The sequence below is a fragment of the Erythrolamprus reginae genome, chromosome Z, assembly GCF_031021105.1.
Source record: "Erythrolamprus reginae isolate rEryReg1 chromosome Z, rEryReg1.hap1, whole genome shotgun sequence".
Lineage (NCBI taxonomy): Eukaryota > Metazoa > Chordata > Lepidosauria > Squamata > Dipsadidae > Erythrolamprus > Erythrolamprus reginae.
Window position 1 is genome coordinate 120848520 of NC_091963.1, and position 23927 is coordinate 120872446.

The 23927-nt window shown below is 38.8% G+C and overlaps 3 protein-coding genes across 3 annotated transcripts; all 3 read left to right on the forward strand.

The window, feature by feature from the left end:
* Positions 1-5861: 5861 nt before the first annotated feature.
* On the forward strand, positions 5862-6827 carry LOC139153885 (olfactory receptor 2AP1-like). Its single transcript, XM_070728307.1, has one exon. It carries the CDS (start codon positions 5862-5864, stop codon positions 6825-6827), a length of 966 nt encoding a protein of 321 aa, XP_070584408.1.
* A 10348-nt stretch (positions 6828-17175) lies between these two features.
* LOC139153886 (olfactory receptor 10C1-like) lies at positions 17176-18156 on the forward strand. Its single transcript, XM_070728308.1, has one exon. The coding sequence runs from the start codon at positions 17176-17178 to the stop codon at positions 18154-18156; it is 981 nt and encodes a 326-aa protein (XP_070584409.1).
* Positions 18157-22540: 4384 nt separating this feature from the next.
* Positions 22541-23518, forward strand: LOC139153887 (olfactory receptor 5G3-like). The gene has a single exon (XM_070728309.1). The coding sequence runs from the start codon at positions 22541-22543 to the stop codon at positions 23516-23518; it is 978 nt and encodes a 325-aa protein (XP_070584410.1).
* Positions 23519-23927: the final 409 nt, after the last annotated feature.

The following is a 23927-nucleotide window of genomic DNA, read 5'->3' on the forward strand; positions in this document are numbered from 1 at the left end:
ACAAGCCGTTCGTTGGCGCTGGCTATCGGCGCTTTTGAGCTGAGTCCGGAAGCGAATTCGCTCCCGGACTCAGCTCGAAAGCGCCGAGAGCCAGCGCCCCCCGGACCCCCAACCCGGGTTTGGGGGGCTGCTAGGAAGCCCCCCATGCTGGCGGCAAACAGCCGCGCCGCCCCCAATCTTCGGCTCCTCGCTAGCGCTGTGGGAGTAAAAACACCATCTGCACATGCGCAGATGGTGTTTTTACTTCCGCAGCGCTACTTCGCGAAAACCCGCTCATTGCGGGGGGTCCTGGAACGGAACCCTCGCAACGAGCGGGGGATCACTGTAGAACCTTTTGCTGCCCTTTACTGGTTGCAATGCCTTGGTCTCTTCAGCCTTGAAAGATGGCATTTAAGAGGTGACTTGATCAAAGTGTTTAAAATCATTCATGGGATAGAACAGGAGGATAGAGAAAATAATAGATACAATTTCCCTATCTATTTACTATTACTGAACATGCAAAATATACTATTTAATTCTATGTATATATGACATATGTGTACATACATATTATACACAGGCACACAAAAATATACATTATCTACTATATAAACTATATGTGTATATGCACACACATACACCCACACAGAGCTCTTCTAAAATTATACACAATCAACCTCACTTACTGCGATAGGAAAAACACACCCAGAGTCCACTTTCTGCCACACATTTAACCATAACTAGAACATTACACATGCCTTCAGATGTACTTCCCTAGCTTGCACATCACTGTTAGAGCTAGGAAATGTCATGGATTGAGTAAAATGTGATGAATCTCACTTAACAATGCTTCGGGCTCAATAGTGGTCATAAGTCTTTCTTTCTCTTTCTTTCTTTCTTTCTTTCTTTCTTTCTTTCTTTCTTTCTTTCTTTCTTTCCCTCTTTCCTTCCCTTCTTCTTCCCTTCTTCCCTCCCCCCTTTCCTTATCTGTCTGTCTTACTTCCTACCTACCTACCTACCATTTTTCTTTCTGTCTGTCTCTTCCTTCCTACTATCTTTTTCTGTCTTTCTGCCGGCCAGCCTTCCAACCATTTTTCTTTTTCTTTCTGTCTTTTTTCCTTCCTAGCATCTTTCTTTCTTTCTTTCTTTCTTTCTTTCTTTCTTTCTTTCTTTCTTTCTTTCTTTCTTTCTTTCTTTCTTCCTTCCTTCCTTCCTTCCTTCCTTCCTTCCTTCCTTTCTTTCTTTTGCCCACCCTTGGTTGAAATCTTCTTTCCACTTTACTTGTTCAATTTATGTAATGCCAATAAGTCCTTATAGTTTCTTGGCTCATACCACACATTACAAACTTTACTAGCAGAATACCTGTCAGGTGAAATCCCCTTGTTCCATCGCTCTGACCTGCATGGTATTAACTGCTCCTGTGTGTCTATCCTTTGTCAAACCTGCATGGTATTGACTGCTCCTATGTGTCAATTCTTTGTTGCTTCATATTTTGTTCAGCTTCTCCTCCCTGAACGCCAGACAAGGGTTCCACTTACCAGCCACTACTGGTACACGCTCCAGGATTGCCACCAATGTTCTCTCTCGCCTGTGTGGTCGCGCAGCTGTGCAGGAAAAAAACAAACTCCATGCAGTCAATTTGAGAAAAGAAAAAAAGGGAAAAAATTCTAAATATTCTCTATTTTCAATCAATTACAAATCATTAATATCATTAATCTCTCCAACAATCTTAAATTCAATTCCATTTATGCATTAATCCAAATCAGTATCACCTACTGCCTCACTTATTATAATCAATACTTCTAACCTTATTAAAACAGATCAGCAATTCCTAAATTCATATATCTAAATAGAAAAAATAATTAAAGTTAAAAAAGAGCAAACAAAACAATACTCCAAGCTTAATCAACCCTTCTCAAACTCCAATTTCTTTAATTTGAGCAGAACTTTGAACCAAACCCTCTTCTTTTTTATTTTTTTGTATTCCCTTTTAATCCACATTTTTCATTTTATTCTTTCTATTTTTCCTTCTAGGAAGGAAGGACTTTGTTAAAAAAATATTTTATTTTTTTATTTATTTTGTCCAATACACAATGAGGCTTTTAGTGGGAATATATATATATATATATATACACAAACATAGTAAAATACACGATGAAGGTTATAGAGGAGAGATATTCATAATAAAATATATCTAAGAAAGAATAGAAAAGAAGATATAGTAATAGAACATATCAATGAAAGAATAGAAGAAGAGATATAGGAATAGAAGAAAGGTATAGGAGATATAAGTGAGCAATAGGACAGAGGACGGGAAGGCACTCTAGTGCACTTGTACTTGCCCCTTACTGACCTCTTAGGAATCTGGATAAGTCAACCGTAGATAATCTAAGGGTAAAGTGTTGGGGGTTTGGGGATGACACTATGGAGTCCAGTAATGAGTTCCACGTTAACCATGATAAAACCTTGTTTTTATCTTCTTTGTTAATCAAACTAATTTATGAGTGGAAATACAAAGGTATATTTGCTCCCAACTAGTATATTAGGTTCACAGAAGGCTTCATTTTAACAGAAGGCTACAATTGTTTGCATGTTTCTTTGGCTATAAATGCCAACCAGCAGTGGAATTTATAAAACATCTTGCTAAATATCTATCCAGTCACTAAAGTATCATACATTTGCTGATTCCTCTAGTTCAAAGTTTCGAAATGTATATTAGGATATTACTTAATGTTCAATTTTATAAGAGTTCTGTTTTAAGAGAACTGTCTGAGACAGCTTATTTACAATGTAAATAAGAGGCTGCCACAAAGAAGGGGGAATCAAGTTATTCTTCAGAGTACATGTAGGACAAGAAGCAGTGGGTGGAAACTAATCAAGGAGAGAAGCAACTTAGAAACAAGGAGTGAATGTGAGAACAATTAATCCATGGAACTACTTGCCTCTAGAAGTTGTGAATGCTCAAACACTGGAAGTTTTAAAGAAGATGTTGGATGCCCACTTGTCTGTAGGGTTTTCTGCCTAAGCAGGGGGTTGGACTAGAAGACCTCCAAGGTCCCTTCCATCTTGGTTGTTAGAAAATGTTTCACATTTTAAAATATCTGTACAAGCCACAAGAGACATCTCTTTAGAGGAACATCTTCCCACCTTGTAGACAATACTTCCAGAAACTGGGAATAACCATAAACAACTTCTACATCTAGTATCCAATATCCAGTATCTAGTTCAGGAAACACAGATCAGTTTGACATGCCTTGATTTTTAATGAATTATCTACCTTCAGTCTCTCTAGGACTTTCAGCTGACTTGTACCTAAGGAGGTTGTTTTGATTTTTTTTTTTCAAAAGTAAAACCAACAACATTTAGAAGCAATTACAAATGCCTTCAGTGAGAATTTAAAAAATACAATATCCAATTAGAAAAAGCCATACTTTTCTCTCCTTCTTTTTTCCCCGCTCCTTCCCCACGGTGGAAATCCAATCCAGTCAGTTTTTAAAGCCATGCCGCATTTTGGAGTGCGGGGAGGGGGGAAATTAGCCGGCTGGGCTTTTCTCTTTCTCTTGAGGCTGGAAATCCAATCCACTCAGTTTTTAAAGTCATGCCGCATTTTGGAGTCGGGACAAATGATCAAGGTCTGGTCACCTTATTCTAATTGCCAATTCCGGCGCAGAGGTCAGACCTCTGCGCTGGAATTGGAAACTCGTGGGCAGACATCTCAACTCTCCTGCGCTATAGCGAACAACTCACATTAGAGGGAACACTGGTCATGTGACCCCTCTTTTGTTTCTCACTGATCAACGCCCAGGCATGAAAATGTGCCGCTCAGACATTATACTTTTCCGCCCACAATGAAAAAAAAATTAGAGGGAACATTGATTGCCACCCACCTGCCTTACTACTCCTAACTAGGGAGTCATTAAGACTCACATAAGCAAGATACCATGGTATCAAACATTCATAGTTCCACATGACAGTCATAGTTTCACTGCTTTCAGGTGATTTGGTAAAATATGCATGTAAAGCCTATCACAAGCATATCACATTTCCCAGGTGTTCAATTTCTTCTCCTAAGTGTTATTTGATTCTTTCTCTTATTCTTGAGAAGCATTTTTGGCACTTTTGCTATTCTCTGATGATAGCAATAATATGATCCAAGAGATATCTTGCCTACAGGTTTTCAGAGGTTCCCATGCATCATCATCTGGAGACATATTATCCCTCTAGAATAAACTAAGTTAATTTGCACAGTAGGGACTGTGCCTTTTTATTTAAGATAAATCCAGAGTTGGATAGTGTCTTTTTAGAGGTTTCATTCAATTACTCCTTTGTTTATATCAGTCCTAAATGAAATATAGAGATCAAGGTAAGATTCCATACAAACATGGTGCTGTCTTGACATAAATGCCTCACAGCATATCAGACCGTAATAGTTAATTCCATACTATGTGGATGGACTATTATTCCTGGGTCTAATATTAGCCAAATAAATCCCAGAATGATCCATTTTATTCTAAACACAAAATTAATTTAGATTCAGTCTCATTGAGGTTATTTTTTATTTTTTTAAAAGGTCAATTTTTATTATTATTTTTACAAAATTAGTAAACCAGCACTGACTGTTCTGTTTTTTAAAAAAGAAAACTAGCATTAAAGAATAGAAAATTCATTCTGAGAATGGAGGATCTATGAATGTATATCAATAATCAACTCTGACTGAAAATTCTGGGAATAGCCATCCCAAAATATTTGTAGGGTGCTGATTTAGAGGGAGCTACTTTGATAAATGATGGTTCTTGGGAAAAAATAGTAACACAGTAACCAAGAGTTACTATTTTCTATAATGTTTGTATTATGTTTAATATCAACTTTGTAAGTAGAGACAGTTTCAAAGTTTTAGTTCTTATTTTTCTCAGATATACTGTGCAATTTATTAGCTCTTAAATTACCCTCACAATGTCTATCCTTCTCCCACCCGACCTCCACCCCCACCTTCACAAAAGGAAAGATTAGCTGCTTCTTAGGAGCAGTGTCTATCTATTGTAACTTACTGCTTATATATCTGGGACTTTTTATGTGAAATGTAGTTTCCCCCAGATGTACAGCAACTGATTACTGCACATTCCAAGAATGTACACTTGAATGTTTTGTTTGCAAACTGAGAGGAAAACAAGTCACAAAACCTGATAATATACATATCAAATGCTGTTTGATTCTTGAACATTTTAAATAGTAAACTTAACAATAGGAAAAATGTAGGAAATTAAAGGTATATATTGATTCCAAGAAATAGGAATACATACCATACTTTGCATAGGTTTCTGAAAAAAACAAATGGCAAAGAGACAAGCAAAACAATTATTTGAGTTTACTGGAAGACAGTGAAGGGCTACCAAAATTTTTAGTACCACACTGTGGGCGTGGCTTATGCAGGATGCCCTGCATTTTCTTTCAATATCTTGCAGTGCAAATTGGGTACTCTAGGGTGGACCTCCATTTTCACTACCTCACTGTGTCCCCCTCCCCGCTCTGTCCAGGCATTAGCCTACCTCTGCTGGAAGAATACAATTGGATAAATTGGGCAGTGGGCACATTTTGAAAATACTACTGTTATGAAAGAGTGAAATTTCAAACTTTTCTTTGCTCAGATTGGTTCTTTCTCATTTATTAAAATAGCAACTTTCTTCCTTTCTCCTTCATTGCGAAAGACTCGTTCATCTTGAGATGAAAATTATTTCATTGGACACATGACTTAACTGAATTGAACTGCATTCACTGAAATGTTCCCAAAATAAAAATAAAAATCCAACAAGCTTCTGTTTTCTAGTACAATATCTCAGTTACTTTCCCTGATATCAAATATTTTTTGCATCATATCTGCAGGCATGGCAGAAACAGGAGAAAAGAACCAAACAAATATTGCAGCTTTCTATTTGCTGGGATTTGTTGAACTTGGAAACCTGCAAGTTCCCCTCTTCTATCTTCTCTTAGTTATCTACATTGTTACTATGGTGGGGAATATCCTGATCATTTTGCTTGTTATTAATGATTCCCATCTTCACACTCCCATGTATTTCTTCCTAAGTAATCTCTCTTGCCTGGAAATCTGCTACAGTTCTGATATCCTTCCAATGATGCTGGCTAATCTCTTGTATGGTAGGAAGAGATCAATTTCTGTAATTGGTTGCATGATGCAATATTACTTATTTGCTATTTTAGGAGTTGCTGAATGTTGTCTACTAGGGGCAATGTCATATGATAGGTGTGTAGCCATTTGTAAGCCGCTGCATTACACAACACTTATGAATGGCAGAATTTGTCTCCAGTTTATAATTGGATCGTGGATCAATGGTTTATTTGTTATGAGCATAGTTTTATATCTGATGCATCAATTGAAGTTCTGTGGCCCCAGTGAAATTAATCATTTCTTTTGTGAACTGAACCCAATTTTAAAGCTGGCATGCAATGACACTCACTTTATTGAAGTAGTAACTTTTCTCATATCTGCTATGTGTATTTTGATTCCTTTCTTCTTGACTTTGGCATCTTATATCTTCATTGTTTCCACTATCTTGAGAATGTCATCTGTGAGTGGGAGGAAAAAGGCTTTTTCAACTTGTTCCTCACATCTCATAGTGGTGTCCATTTTCTATAGCACCTTAATGATTGTCTACATTTTGCCTAAAACAGATGGCCTGAGAAAAATTAACAAAGTGTTATCTCTGTTTTACACAATCCTGACCCCTTTGTTCAATCCTCTGATATACAGCCTACGAAACAGGGAGGTGAAACAGGCCCTTAGAAAAGCAGTTGCTAAATTGTGTACACTTGGAAGGATGCCATCACTGTAATCTAGCATGTAATTTTTTCATGTTATCTTATTTCCCAATGAAATGAAGATTTGGGATTCTTGAGGATATAATCACATTGATGATTTCTTTAAAACTGTATTAAAGACATCAAAAATTCTGCTATGATTATCTCCTCCTAACCTGAGACAGCCAAAGTCCTGTTAATGACATACACAAGTGAATTTTATTATTGTTCATTATACTAATAAATTAAACAAACATTTAGAAGGGAGAAAGAATAATTTTACAGTAAGGTTCCCCCCATCACCTTCTACAGAAATTTCTGAACTACTTGATTCTTAGCAAATATGCTCATGGCTGTTTCAAAGTACATGGTGTCTGGAATGGGAGATGGGAGGTAGAAGTGGTTTTGCTGGTTACTAACAGTGCTGAGTTCTGATCTTCCCCAAGCAGACATCTGGTCTTTACAGGGAAGAATTTGGAAGGAGCACTAGGAAATTTCATGCCAGTCCTAAAGCTGTTTCTACTAAAGTCACTGATCAGAAGAAGCTATCCTTTATTTAAAAAACTTCCATAGTTGACAACATTTTATATATAAACATTAAATGTTGTTCCCTTGGAAATATGCTTTTTGATCTGATTTTGCCTTCTGATTTCATTTTGTTGTATTTTGTGTTTACATTTTCATTTTAAAAATTTATTTAATAAATAATAAGTAATAAATTTATTTCACCCAGAGACACAGTTTATGCGATAGGCAAGTATATACATTTGATAAATAAATTATATAGCTATCTTTATGATTCTATGGATTACCATGCAATAGCGACAAATATATATAATAACTAATATGCAATATTATCTATAAAGTATTAGAAATAATTATAAACTATTTAATAACAATATCACTGTTTTAATTGACGGATATTCGCATTCTGTCTCCAGTCCATTAAAAAAATGGACGGAAAGAAACAAGTATCCAAATTTTTGTTTTTGCTATTACCCAATCATTCTGCCCTCTACATTTTGTCAAATTATCAATGCTGTTCCACATATTAATGTTTCCAGCTGTTTGGGGATTAGAACTGTTTGATATGCAAAGGTAACCCCTCCAAAATTGGTTGCAGTTACTTCAAAAGTAGATTGGTGTAAGGAATAATCAATAAAATAAAAGAGAATAAAAAGAGAAGAAGGACCATTTCTTTGCACCTGTGAGCTCTTTTGATCAGTAAAACAAATAGGTAGAGACTGAACTGATATAATTTAAATAGAATTGAGGCTGTTCTATTTTCACATATTCCTTGAGAAAAGTAGCTTTTACTTTATATTGAATGAATATTTAATACCATTAGAAATAGCACTGACTTGTTTGTTTGTCTGTCTATCTATCTATCTATCTATCTATCTATCTATCTATCTATCTATCTATCTATCTATCTATCTATCTATCTATCTGAATTCCTAGGCCACCCTTCTCCAGGGTCTCAGGCAGCGATGGGCTATGAGCTGGAACATTAAATTGCACTCTCCGCCGTGGCTCGTAAGTTCTTGCGAGACCAGTGCAATTTTGTTGCTGAACCTGTGGAGGTAGCAAAATTGCACCCATTGCACAGGTTTTACCTATGGCTCTGTGAGCGATTCTGTTACCTCCACAGGTGCGACAGCAAAATCGTGCTGGTCCAGCAAGAACTTATGAGCCATGGCAGCAAGTGCAATTTAGCATTCCAGCTCGTAGCCCACCGCCTTACAAAATAAAATCAATACATAATGCAGATACAAATTATAAACCCCAACCATAAACCCCAAATCTTAAAATTCCATATATTTAAACCCATTCATCCAAACTCATTCCAATCACAATCATGCTTTCAGCTGGAGCAGAATGTCAACACTCAATGGCCCAGGCCTGCCAGGAAAAGTGTGTTTTTAGAAACTTTGAAAAGCTGAAAGGCTGGGGGGCAGTGTGAATCTCTGGGGGGATTTGATTGCAATGGATCAGAGCTAACACAGAGAAGACCCTTCCCCTAGGCCCTGCCAGGCATCATTGCTTGGAGAAGGCTGACTCTGTGGGATCTGACCTGCAGCTGGGATTTGTGAGGCAGGAGATGGTCCCGTAAGTAATCTGGTCCTAAGCCATGTAGGGCTTTTAAGGTAATAACCAACACTTTAAATTGTATTTGGAGATCAATCGGTAGCCAATGCAGCTCACAGAGTAATAAATGGATGTACCTTGGTACACCCAAGATGGCTCACATGGCTGCATTTTGGACTAGCTGCAGTCTCTGAACATTCTTTAAAGATAGCACCATGTAGACTGTATTGCAGTAATCAAGCCTCAAGGTGATGGGGCATGAGTGACTGTGAGAAGAGACTCCCTGTCCAAATAGGTCTGCAACTGATTTACCAGGTGGACCTGTGCAAACGTGCCCCTCATCACAACTGAGAGATGTTGTTCTAATCTCAGCTGTAGATTGAGGAGGATTCCCAAGTTGTGGACCATCTCTGAGGGAGCCAAAAGTCCCCCCCATGAGAGATGGAAGGACAGATGGTGTTCTCCTTGGGAGGCAAAACCCACCGTCACTCTGTCTTGTCAGGATTAAGCCTGAGCCCCCAGACCCCCACAGCCTCCAGGCACTGGACTTATCACCTCCATTGCTTCCTTGAACTGACACTGGGTAGAGATGTACCACTGAGTATCATCAGTGAACTGATGGTAACTTACCCCATGTCATTAGATGACCTCAGCCAGCAGTTTCATATAGATGTTAAACAGCAGGGGAAGAGAACAGACTCCTAAAGCACCCTATAAAGTTGGGGCCTGGGAGCTGATCTCTGACCTCCTGCCAACACTGACTCTGACTGACCAGAGAAATAGGAGGAGAACCACTGATTTCCAATGCAATGGATGCTGGAATGATGGAGCAGGTGACCAGATGCTCCAGAGTCTAGCTGAAACTAAGTTTTACTGGAGACACACAGGAAGAACCCAATTAGCTAGGATTGCCTGGCTTGCAGCTGAGGCAGCTAAGCCAGCCAGGTGAGGCCAGGGACTGGGTGGTGGTAACAAGGAGGGCCTCAGCCAAAGGCTGCTGGATTTCTCAGTCTATGCAAGGCCGAGGACTGGGGAGGCAGCAGGGAAGGCCTCAGCCATTTCTGGGGCTTGAGTTGACAGCAAAATCCACCATTGCATGCCCCATGAAGACTTCCTCTGAGTGTCTCTGGGCTCCTTGGTCTACATGAGCCTGAGGAAGGGCAACAACGAAGGCCTCAGGCATTCCCAGGACCCAAGTAGACCATGAAATCCAGCACCACTCTCAGTAGTTACTTTCTTGCACAAGTGGATAGCTGCCTATCAAATAGGCAACAAATAGTTAAAATTGGAAACACTATATCAAACCCAGCTATTAACCCAGTTAATAGTAGTGTTCCCTGGGGCAGCAGTCTAGGACCAACACTCTTTCTATCTTTGTATAAACGACCTTTCTGATTATTGTAAGTAGCTGTGTCCTCTTTGCTGATTATGTAAAATTATTTAACACCACAGACAATTCTACTACCCTACAAAATGACCTAGGTTATGTATCTGAATGATCAAACAATTGACAACTCCAGATCTCTGCTAACAAATGCTCAGTCTTACATATTGGCAATAAAAATCAGAACATCAAATATAAGCTGGACAGAAACTAAAAGATGACCTGAAGTAGACCCAGAGGCAGGGTTCAAGCAATCGGTACTTTTATTCAGCTCAGAGAACAGTGACAGCTCAGCAAAGGCAAAGTGACAATTCAGCGAGTACCGACTGACTCTGCCTGGAGAAACCGCTCCTTTTATACATTTGCGGTTCCCGCCAAAGCTAGAGCCGGCCGTGTCTGAGCCAATCAGGAGACACTTCCTGCTTCGGCTCAGACAGCGCTGGAAAGAGGAACAAACTATTTACAGGAATTACAAGGTAGCCATTTCAGGATACAACACCCCTCCCCTCATAGTTGGACACATCCATCAGGAAAGCCATGTGACAAAGTCGTCCAATCGGTGGGGCCTCCGTGGAGCTCGCGCTGACCTGCGCAGTTCAATTTCTCCTTCGACACTGACTGTGGAGGATGGCTCGCCGCTGTTCTCCCGGCGCGGCAGACTTGGCCTGGTGGGCCCAACGAAGGCTTCGGAGGACGAGGATGGCTTGGCGTCGCTGGATGGTTCCCCCTGGCCCGATAAGTCTCTTTGCGTGTTTCTTAACTCGGGCAATGTGCTAAAGTCTGTTGAAGGGGGAGAGTCCATGTCAGCGGTTTGTGGCAATTGATTTTCTGTTCGCTTCCGAATGTGGTCTATGTGTCGTTTCCACAAACGACCATCCTCTAGTTTTACAATATAAGTCTTTGGTGCATTTTGCTTAACAACAATTCCTTTCATCCAGTTTACATTTCCATCAAAACTTTTTACATATACATTTTGTCCCAAATACATTTCTCTTTCAGGTTTTACACACATTTGGTTATTATTAACACAGAACCTTGGGTTTAACCTGTCTAGTGGTGACCTCAACTTCCTTCCCATCAATAACTCTGCAGGGCTTACATGTGTGTGCGAGTTAGGGGTAATGTGTTGGGTGAGTAAGAATTGGTCCAAGTTTTGTTGCACATCCCCAGGGCCTGACCTGCGCAATGCCTCCTTTGCCACCCGAACGTAGCGTTCTGCCAATCCGTTAGCCCAGGGCGAATAAGGCGAGATGAGGGCATGCCTGACCCCTAGGCCATCTAAGAACAATTCAAATTGCCTGGCTGTTAGCTGTGGCCCATTGTCAGACACTAAGATATCTGGGCAACCATGGGATGCAAACAGTCTACTCAATACCTTGATGGTGGCACTTGTGGTTATGTTGTTCATTGCTATTATTTCCACCCATTTGGAGAAGGCATCAACCACTATTAAAAAATACTGGGACCCCACTGGGCCAGCAAAATCAATGTGGATTCTAGACCAAGGACCAGCAGGCTGTTCCCACTCAGCCGGAGTTGTTTTGGGGGGACTAGGCCGTGACTCTTGGCACGGTTCACACTTTGAAACCCAACTTTCAATATCAGCATCCAGCCCTGGCCACCATAAATGCCCCCTTGCCAGGCTCTTCATCCTGACAATCCCAGGATGACCCACATGTAACATTTTGAGTACCTTTTCCCTTAGGCTTTTGGGGATGATCACTCTATCTCCCCACAGCAGACAACCCTTTACATACGATAACTCAAGTCTTTTGTTTTTAAAATCACACAATTCAGGTTTCACAACATCATTTTGCCATCCCTTTAGAACACAGTTCACCACTTGTTTAAGGATTTGATCTTGCTGCGTGTGTGCAGCTACCTCTTTGGCCGTGGTTAGTGGGTTATCCTCGAGTTCTATCATTAACACATCTGTGGAAGGAACAGGGTCTTCCACTAAGTCTGTTATGGGGCACCTGCTGAGGCCGTCTGCGTGATTGATTTCCTTCCCCCCCTTGTGGGTGAGCTCATACTGGTACCCTGAGAGGAAAAGAGCCCATCTGATTAGTCTTGGAGACATAAAAGGTGGAGTGGGCTTGTTGGGGGCTAGCAGACCTAGTAGGGGCTTGTGGTCAGTGACTAGTTCAAAACTTCTTCCAAAAATATAATTGTGAAACTTCTTTACCCCTGCCACTAATGCTAGAGCCTCCTTGTCTAACTGGCTATAATTTCTCTCTGTGCTGGTCATGGTTCTTGAGAAAAATGCTATTGGGGCCTCTGTCTTATTAGGCAGAACGTGAGCTAGGACTCCTCCTATGCCGTACGGCGAAGCGTCGCACGTGAGCCTAATGGGTAGTGAAGCACTATATTGGACTACTACACTTTTAGAAGTTAATAAATCCTTTATTTGAGAAAAAGCTTCACGTTCAGTTTTCCCCCATGTCCAGCGGGCTTCCTTCTGGAGTAAACGATGGAGAGGCTCTGCTACTGTTGCCTTCTGCTTTAAGAAAACGGAATAAAAATTAAGGAGGCCTAAAAATGCCTGTAGCTCATTCTTATCTCGTGGTTCTGGGGCTTCTCTAATTGCTCTCAGCTTTTCTGTTGTGGGGTGGATGCCTTCTTTATCTATTTTATATCCTAGGAATTCTATACTGTTGGTTCCCCAGACACATTTATCAGGCTTGATTCTTAACCCTTTGTCCTGTAACCTCTTAAGTACTTCCCTTATTCTTTTGTTTACTTGTTCCTGGTTTTCCCCTGCAATTAAGATGTCATCAAAGTATGGAATGGCCCCATTTACCCCTGACAATAGGCGTTCCATAATGCTCTGGAATATTCCTGGGGCTATGCTTACCCCAAACTGTAACCTCGTGCATTTGAAAGCCCCCCTGTGCGTTACAATTGTTTGAGCGTTTGCTGTTTGTTCATCGACCGGAAGTTGCTGGTAAGCTTGCGCCAGGTCGATCTTTGCGAACCTTTTCCCCTCCCCCAGGGAGTGTAGAAGTTGTTGCACAACCGGGATGGGGTAGGGGTGGTGTTGGAGTGCCTTATTCAGGGTCGATTTGTAATCAGCGCAAACTCTTAAAGAACCATCTGGCTTCAGAGGTGTAACTATGGGAGTTTCCCATGGCCCATGTTCCACAGGGACCAAAATACCTTGGCTAATGAGTTTATCCAGCTGTATGTCTAGTTTGGGGAGAAGCGGCAGGGGGACCCTGCGAGGTTTTAGTCTGATCGGTGGGACCTTGGGGTCAATAGAGAATGATATAGGGGGGCCCTTATACAACCCCAAGGTGGGGCTGAACACTTCAGGGAATTCTTTCACAAAGTTAGGCATATTATCACAGTTTACATTACACACACCCGAAATCTCGATCCCCAACAGTTCCATCCACGCTAAACCCAGAAGAGAGTGCTTGGCCCCCATTACAATAAGCATGGGAAGGGTACATTTAACATTCTTGAATGCAATAGGTACATTTGCTGTTCCCAGGACCGAGATTACTCCCCCTTGAAAGTCTCTGATCACCAAAGAGGTTTGATTTAGGTCAGCCTTAGACACATTAGGCATATACAGTTTAAACTTTTCCCAGGGCATGATGGTATATCTAGAGCCCGTATCCAGCTCCATTGAGCAAGGCTGGTTATTTAGTAACAGTGAGATAACAATTTTAGCCCCCTTTTTGGTTGCCGTGTTATTCACGGAAAATTGAGAGTTACCTCTATAGTAGTCGCGGTTAGCGGTTGAGTAGTTCCTTTGACCCAAGTTGCGGAACGGTCTCCTTTCTCGCGATTGGGGGGTCTGGTTTTGTGGTCGCTGGTATTGCGGTGTGGCGAATGTTTCTTCTGGTGCTGTTGCTCTGCATGCGATGGCGATGTGGCCTCTACGGTTACAGCGGCGGCATGTAGCATCTCGGAAAGGGCATCGATGGCGCTGGTGATTTCCCCGGCAGCCCGCGCAGGGGGCTGGGTGAGTAGCTCTAAGGTGTCTCGGCTGGTCTTGCACCAGGAGGCAGTTGTCCCCGCTGTGAGTTGGTTGGCTGAGGTCGTCTGTTTCCACGGCGCTGGGAGACGCGGAGTCAATTTTGGCAATGAGTTCTCGCCTTCCGTGCTCTTTCAATTCTCTAGCCGCTGCGTCGGCTGCTTCTGCGGTTTGCGCTAGTTTAATCACGGTTTGTAGAGTCGGCTCTTCTTCGGTGAGGAGTTTATTTCTCACTGTGGCGCTTTTCATGCCGAAAACCAGGGCGTCGGTGAGGCGAGCTTCCGGGTCTTTAAACTTGCATTGAGCAAGTACCGTTCGAAGCCGCGTTGTAAACTGGTTGATTGACTCGGTTTCCTTCTGAGCCATCATGGAAAATTGATGCCGAAAAACCATGGCCGGTTTGGTCGGTTTGAAGTGGCTCGCTAGCTTTTCCTGTAGGACGTCCCACGCTACGGTTCTTGCTTGCTGCGGTTCGGTGAGAGTTTGGGCCAGTCCACGGATTTCTGGGCCGCAGTAATTAAGGAAAATAGCCCGTCTGCGATCGGCTTCGGCGTCCTGTATTCCCGCCGCCTCGAGGAAGATATCAAAGGTGGCCATGTATTCGTCCCAGGTCGTTTTCTCGGGATCGAAGAGTTCCGGAGCCTGGCCGATCTGGACTTTGTTCATGTTGCACGCGATGTTTCTTCCGTCCGTTCGTCGCCAGTGAAGTAGACCCAGAGGCAGGGTTCAAGCAATCGGTACTTTTATTCAGCTCAGAGAACAGTGACAGCTCAGCAAAGGCAAAGTGACAATTCAGCGAGTACCGACTGACTCTGCCTGGAGAAACCGCTCCTTTTATACATTTGCGGTTCCCGCCAAAGCTAGAGCCGGCCGCGTCTGAGCCAATCAGGAGACACTTCCTGCTTCGGCTCAGACAGCGCTGGAAAGAGGAACAAACTATTTACAGGAATTACAAGGTAGCCATTTCAGGATACAACATGACCCACACTGGGTCAAGGATGAGGTGTACTCATTTCAAAAGATCTAAGGCCCAGAGCTCATTGTAATAACATTTCTAAAAAGTCATTAAGAGTTGTCAACCATTTTTTGCGAAGTTTTTTCTCTGGTAATGTTATACTTCTAACCAGGGCACACAAAACCTTTGCCAGATGTATCATTGAATACTGCTCACCTGCCTGGGACCCACACTGTATTTTGGACATAAATACATTAATAATAATAATAATAATAATAATAATAATAATAATAATAATAATAATAATAATTTATTAGATTTGTATGCCGCCCATCTCCAAGGACTCGAGAGAGAGGGACCAGAGGAATTTTACAAGAAGTTAACTCCTCTTTTTGCAGTAAAACTCCTTATTTCAGTAGACTTGAAATTTTAGGCCTCTTGAACTATGCCATCTATGCTCCGATCTAAGCTTAGTACAAAAGATCATCTACCTTAACTTCCTGTTATCAACTACTTTAATTTCAACCACAATAACACCAGGGCTATGAATAGATTTAAACTAAATGTAATCCACTTTAATCTTGATTGCAGAAACTACAACTTCTACAATATAGTAGTAAATATCTAGAACATTTTAGGGGATTTCCAAAGATGTTTGGTTGGATGGTGACAATTTCTTTTATTAAGCTCTTGCACTACATATAATGAAGTCATGATTTTCTGGTGATTCTACAATTCTCCTGGGCACTGGTATTTAGAGAGATATTATCTTCCCTCAGGCAAACAAAATGCCATGTATGGTAGAGATTACACACTGCTTTATAAATAAATACCAAATAAGGATGATGCATTGATGCAGTTTGACAGCAACAATGTGCAGCCAGGATTTAGATTATTTACATTAATTTAAAAAGCCACAAATCTTCTCACTCCACAAAAAAGCTACCTTTAAAGGTAAGATATTCCCCTCTCCCCTCATTTAGAATATAATAAAACTATAATAAGCTTTCACAGAATAAATGGGTCGTTGATTATGCTCCAACTTGGCAGTATGTCCATCCATCCATTCTCTCTCAACCCCCCTCTCACCCTCTCTTCCCCCTCCTTTCAAACATATACACGCAGTTCTTAACTACATATAAAAATTGGAATTAAATGAAGAGACTTGGTTAGTGATATCTTATTGAAGCTCAAATTTCAAGTATCTGCAAAGAAGAGTGAAATTCTACCAGTGAAATATTATATGTATTGTTTGTCTGTGATGATTATTTTAAAAACCATCACCCATTATGTAGGCATGCATGTAGGAACTTCCACAAAGAATATGGAAATTTAATATTTATTTAGTTAGTTTATTTATTTTGTCAAGATATAGCAATGTTTATATACATGATACTATTAAGAGAGAAACATTAAGCCAGGGGATGGAAGGCATGTTGGTGCACATATGTATGCCCTTTACTAACTTCTTAGGAATTAGGTGAGGTCAACAGTGAATAGTCTAGGGGTAGAGTTTTGGGGGTTAGGTGATGATACTACAGAGTCAGGTAGTGATTTCCTTGCATTAACTACCCAGTTACTAAAGTCATATTTCTTACAATTGAGTTTTGAGCAGTTTACTTTGAGTTTGCATCTGTTATGTGCTCATGTATTGTTTTGGTTGAAGCTGAAGAAGTCATTGCCTAAGAATACTGGATGATATTTCCCTTATTTATTTACAATCATCATCTGGTCTTCAAATGATTTTTTTTACCAAGCTTTCCAAAACTGGACAATAGTTGTGATTTATACTCATGGAATTGTTCATTGAAAAATTACGTACTTACAATCACTTTAATTTACTTACAATCTATTACTTGGCACCTGCTTTACAAATGTGTCCCAAGCTTATAAGATAAAATGGTAAGAAATGGGTAACACTTTGAAAATGTAAAATGAATGTTGTATGATCTTTACAGGTATGAGCTAGTAAATATGGAGAAAAGGGAACAAAAAAACTCAACAGATATCACAGAATTCCATTTGGTAGGATTTGTAGGGTTCGGGGACCTTCAGATTCTACTCTTCTGCCTCCTCTTACTAACCTACATTGCTACCATGGCTGGGAATATCATCATTATTTTGCTGGTTGTTATTGATCCTCGTCTTCACACCCCCATGTACCTCTTCCTGAGTAATCTCTCTTGCCTGGAGATCTGCTACAGTTCTAATATCCTTCCAATGATGCTGACTAATGTCTTGTATGGTGGGCGGAGAACAATTTCTGTCACTGGCTGCATAATGCAACATTATCTTTTTGGTCTCTTTGGATCTTCAGAATGTTTCCTCCTAGCAGCAATGTCCTATGATAGATACGTTGCAATCTGTAAACCACTGTATTACACAATACTAATGAACAATAGAGTTTGCCTCCAGCTTATAGCTGGATCATGGATAAATAGCTTACTTGTTATGGGCATAGTTTTATATTTAATGTGTCAGTTAAAATTCTGTGGCCCAAGTGAAATCAATCATTTCTTTTGTGAATTGAATCCAATATTAAAGCTAGCATGCAGTGATACCCGCTTGATTGAACTTGTCACAATTTTGATATCTGTTGTATGTATTTTGCCTCCTTTCTTCTTAACCTTGTTGTCATATAGTTACATTATTTTTAATATAATGAGAATGTCATCTGTCAATAGCAGGAAAAAGGCTTTCTCAACTTGCTCCTCACATCTCATGGTGGTATCCATTTTCTATAGCACCTTAATGATTGTCTACATTTTGCCTAAAACGGATGGACTGCAAAATATTAATAAAACTTTGTCTCTATTTTATACAATCCTGACCCCTTTGTTCAATCCTCTGATATATAGCCTACGGAACAGGGAGATGAAAGAGGCCCACAGCAGAACAGTTGCTAAATTGTATAAAATAAAAGTGATTTTAAAAAAAAATCATATGAACCAATAAACCAAAATTTTGGTACTTTTAGGATACCATTATATGTTAGGATTTATTTAAAAATATCTGTAAGAGACATACAATGAAAAAGAATTCTTCATTAAACTCTAATTTATGATTGTGAGTCTTCAATTTTTTTTGCATAGCTACACTATTGCAATTTTCTTGGTGGATCTCTTGTGTGGAAGCTGCAAGTATGAATCCTCAGTATCTTTACTTGGTCCAGTGACAAACTGGTCAGTCAATTTCCAAAACAGCCAATGAATCATCATTTTGTCGATTGAACCCAATAAACCCAACTCCCCCAAAACCCAGAACATGCACCTGTGTGGAAAATGATAGCAAGGACCAAAATACTCCCCTTCTTCACCTGTAGGATTAAGAGTATTTTGTTTTAACACAGCAATGTCTCTTTAAGTCTGATAGGAGGAAAGATAGATGACCTTGTTTTTGACATTCTGGGAAGGTGACACTGGAGAGCTAGAGTTGCACTGTGCACAAAAATAATTTAAGGAAATGAATCTGGATAACAGTTTAAGGATAATATGCCCCAAATGTACAGGGGGAGCATCTACTGCTTTGTGGTTTGGAAAATACACATTTTTCTCTAATGTATGAAAGTTTGAAGAAAATATAGAGCAATGGTTCTCAACTTTTCTAATGTTGCTCCCCAATGTTATTTGTAATGGCAATAGAGATATTAGCCAATATGATAAGACAGGATAAAAAATGGAATTGATATAAAATTGGAGATTTAGAAATAAAATTAAATCTATTTGCTGCTGATGCAATCATATTGACTCAAACCCCAATAGAAATGATTAAAGGAATAAAGAACATAGTATTAGATTTTAAATAGCAATCAAGGCTATCAGTCAATATGGCAAAATCAGAGATTATGTTTCTGAACATTGATTGCAGAGAACAGATACTTATTAGGAAAGAGTCTGAACTGAAGTTGGGACTAAAGAAAATGAAATATCTGGGATCTGGGAATATGGCTATTAAGGTGTTTGGAGAAAATGGTGGAGATTAATTATAGACAGATTTGGATGAAAATGATAAAACTGATGAAGAGCTGGAAAAAGAAAGGGTTAAGGAAAATGGCAAAGATAAGAGCATTAAAAATGATGATAATCCCAAAGATGATGTATTTGTTTCAGGTATTGCTGGGTGATTTACCTATGGTAAAATTAAAAGAATAGGATAGAAGACTAAATTATTGGATAGAAGAGGGCAAAAGACCAAGAATAAGAAAGAAATGGCTAATAGCAGTAGAGAAAGATAGCTGAAGAAACCCATGCTTAGAATTATATAGAGATGTGTTTCAAATTGAAAGGTATGCGAAACTAAACAATTCTATTCTACAACCAGTAGAGTCTGCAAAAGAACTTGAAAAATCAAGATGCTGCTGTAACCAGACAACGGAGAGGGGCGACATACAAATAAAATTAAACAAATAAACAAATAAACAAATAAACAAATAAACAAATAAACAAATAAACAAATAAACAAATAAACAAATAAACAAATAAACAAATAAACAAATAAACAAATAAACAAATAAACAAATAAACAAATAAACAAATAAACAAATAAACAAATAAACAAATAAACAAATAAACAAATAAACAAATAAACAAATAAACAAATAAACAAAACTGTCATGACAATTTTTAAAAAATGGTCTAGGTGGCTCATTTTGATGGTTTTCACCCTCTTCTGAAACATCCAGCCTCCAATCAATAAATAACATATATCACTTTTAAAAAAAATCTAAGTATGAATTTTCATCAGATGAGCACTAAGAATGAATTTGTTGGGAAATGTTCAAATGGATCAACAAATTATAAATCTCTAAACAACACAGAAATCTAAAGGGAAAGTTGTTAATGTTCGATATCTTTTGGGATTCACTATTAATTTGTATAAAAAAATAAAAAAAATTAGCAACAAGTCTCCCAAGATTAATTATTTTAAACATTTATGAAAAGCATTTAAGAAACATTTCTGTCTCATAGAAGGAGATATTCAAATTTATCCAGCATGGTAGTTTATCATAATTTGGAGAAATAGTAGCACTAAATTCTGTAGCCTGTTACTTGTAAAAGGTAAGTTTTAATTCAACTTCAATATTAATGTATATTTTGGGAGGAGAATATCCTCTTCCATGATATTTTGCATAAAGACATTGGAAAGCTTTTTAAATTGGGCTAAGTTGTAATGTGGATTTATTAGGGCTCATTACTCTTTGGGAAAACAATGATTATAGCTGGGAATCTTGATTTTAGTGTGGGTCCATTCACTGTGATTTATTCAACTCTGTATTTTTAAAAAATTCTTCATTTTGGTAATATATTACTTTAGCCCCAGCATCATCTTTCCAAACAATTTTGGATACACTTTAGGCAACTAAAGGACAGGTTTTGCAAAGAGGTATCTCTATTTCTCTGAATCACAGTTAACTCTGGGATATTATATAACTTGTTAAAGAAAAACCTTTGCAGATATTTCCAAAGCTGGACTATTCCATGCAATACAGAACAGAACAGAATAGAATTTTTTATTGGCCAAGTGTGATTGAGCACACAAGGAATTTGTCATCCGGGCATATGTGCGCAATATTCTCTCTCCCTCTCCCTCTCCCTCTCCCTCTCCCTCTCCCTCTCCCTCTCCCTCTCCCTCTCCCTCTCCCTCTCCCTCTCCCTCTCCCTCTCCCTCTCCCTCTCCCTCTCCCTCTCCCTCTCCCTCTCCCTCTCCCTCTCCATCCATCCATCCATCCATCCATCCATCCATCCATCCATCCATCCATCCATCCATCCATCCATCTATCTATCTATCTATCTATCTATCTATCTATCTATCTATCTATTTTCGTAGATTTTCATGGGTACAGGTATGAAGGTGAACCACACATTGAGTTCATAAAGAGATCGTTTGAAGAGAGATTGGGCACAGAACATAGCAGCAGGCAAGAGATCGGGTGTAGCAGAGATTGCCTTCCTTTTTCTCCCACCCCAAAATGGTCTCTTCCAAACAGATTTCTCTACTTTATGAGCTCAATGTGTGTTTGCCTTCCTTTTTCTCCCACCCCAAAATGATCTCTTCCAAACAGATTTCTTTTCTTTATGAGCTCAATGTGTGCTTGCCTTCTTTTTTCTCCCACCCCAAAACGATCCCTTCCAAACAGCTTCTCTTCTTTATGAACTCAATGTGTCTTCAAAATGCCCCTTGCAGGCTGCTACATTCTCTGCCCGATCTCGCTTCCAAAATAACCTCTTACCCGCCGCTTCCTCCAGTCGCCACTTCTTTTTTAAGCCTTAAAGTTTTGGATTTTCCTAATTGGTTTGCATGCATTATTCAATTTTACATTGATTCCTATGGGAAAAATTACCTCTTTTTACAAACTTTTCTACTTGGAACGAATTAAGTTGGTAAGTAGAGGTACCACTGTATATATATTATATTCATACATATATTGTATATGTGTATGTATGTATGAATGTATGTGTGTATGCATACAAAGCTAATAAATAAATAAATAAATGTAACATATTTTTACTGAATTGAAAATGAATTGAAAATGAATTGAATTGAAAATGAAGGTTTGAAAATGTCAGAAATAAAGATTCAAAAGAAAAAAAACATATGTATAGATTGTCATGGGTATGGGTATGTGGGTCTTGGCATATTCTGGTTTCTCCCTGGGAAAGGTTCACAGAATCCTGATGACGTTTCAATGAGGTCCCACTCATCATCTCCAGGCTGAAGATGACAAGTGGGACCTCAGTGAAACGTCACCAAGATTCTCTGAACCTTATATGGGGAGAAACCCATATATGCCAAGATCTATAAATATATACATGCACACACACACACACACACACACTAGTATTAGTATTAGTAAGTACTAGTAAAGATGAGAAGAAGAATAGTAATAGAGTCTTATTTATTAATTTGACAGCGTTATGGGAATTGGTTGTTTAGCAAAGAGATGACATTTGGGGGAAAACTGTCCTATGTCATATTTATTTATTTATTATATTTATGATACATTTATTTATTTATTTATTTATCCATTCAACTTCTATGCTGCCCAATCCCGTAAGTACTCATGTGTATATGACTCATATGTGTGTGTGTGTGTGTGTGTGCGCGCGCGTGTGTGTGTGTGTTTGTGTATATATGTATATATATATATATATATATATATATATATATATATATATATATATATATATATATATATATATATATATATATATAAGATTTTATTATTTTATTTATTACACAGATGCATACAGAAATTTGGATTTTGGATTTAACAATGTCTTTTTAAAAAAAAAATAAACATATATTCCAGATCTGATGAGACATTTCATGAATTAAGGAAATGCTAGATACAGAAAAGAAAAACCAGACAGCCATTCAAGAATTCATTCTTTTGGGTTTGGAGACTTTTCCAGAGCTGCAGATTCTTCTTTTTGGATTCTTTTTGGTGATTTATCTGACAACAATAACTGGAAACCTTCTCATCTTATTGCTAGTTGTGGCAAATCAGCATCTCCATACTCCAATGTATTTTTTCTTGGCAAATTTGTCTTGGCTGGACGCTTGTTATAGCTCCACCATCTTGCCCAAATTGTTGGCCAATTTGTTATCTGGTGATAGAACTATCACTCTACGTGGATGCCTAGCCCAATGTCATTTATTTGGTATTTGTGCAGCCATAGAAACCTATCTTTTATCTGCAATGTCTTATGATCGCTTTGTGGCAATTTGTAGACCTTTGTTCTATAATTCTGTCATGAATATAAAATTTTGTTTCCAGCTTATAGCTGGAACATGGATAAATAGTTTGATATTTAATGGCATTCTGGTGGCTCTCATGGATCCACTGCCCTTCTGTGGCTCCAATGTCATAGACCATTATTTTTGTGATTTCCTTCCATTGGAGAAATTGTCCTGTAGTAATAGAAATTTTCTTGAACCCATTGCCTTCTTTATGACTGTTATTTTTACAATTGCCCCTTTTCTATTGACTCTCATCTCTTACATCTGCATTATTGGCACTATCATAAAAATCAAATCAAACACTGGTAGGCAAAAAGCCTTTTCAACCTGCTCCTCTCATCTCATGGTAGTTTGCCTCTATTATGGCACATTAATCATTGTCTATGTGTTGCCAGACTCCCCCACTCTGAGACCTCTCAATAAAATCTTCTCCATTTTTTATACAGTGATGACACCTTTGGTGAATCCCCTAATTTACTCTTTAAGAAACAAAGAAGTTCACAAAGCCCTAAGACGACTTTACAGCAAAGTGATCATTTTGGGCCAAAGTTATCCCAAACTATCAGCTCGTTCTTAATTCATTAGCTAGCATTAATATTGTATCCCAATAAAAGATTTTAAATAAAAGATATTTAAATATTTAATTATTTAAATGGAAGATTCTGAATGTGATCATGGTGGGAATATCTATAAAGACCAGGATTGAAATAACTGACTTCTACTTCTTTCTTATAATTCTTTCTTTTTACTGTATTATTCCTTTTTAGCATATTTTATTATGGATATTAGGAAGTATAAAGTTGTATACAGACTTCAGGTTTTTTTGTTTATTTTTGTGTTTTTCAAAGTGTTTTCATACAATTATATACTCTGGATATTGAATATGTATAAAAATGGTTTAGCGGGATTTTGAAAAAAAATCTATACAACTGGAACATGTTTATTCATTATCATTCTTCATGTGTTTTTTCCCTGTATTTCTCATA

Coding starts and splice junctions, on each gene's coding strand:
- LOC139153887 (XM_070728309.1), top strand. CDS start 22,541: ATGCTAGATACAGAAAAGAAAAACCAGACAGCCATTCAAGAATTCATT.
- LOC139153885 (XM_070728307.1), top strand. CDS start 5,862: ATGGCAGAAACAGGAGAAAAGAACCAAACAAATATTGCAGCTTTCTAT.
- LOC139153886 (XM_070728308.1), top strand. CDS start 17,176: ATGGAGAAAAGGGAACAAAAAAACTCAACAGATATCACAGAATTCCAT.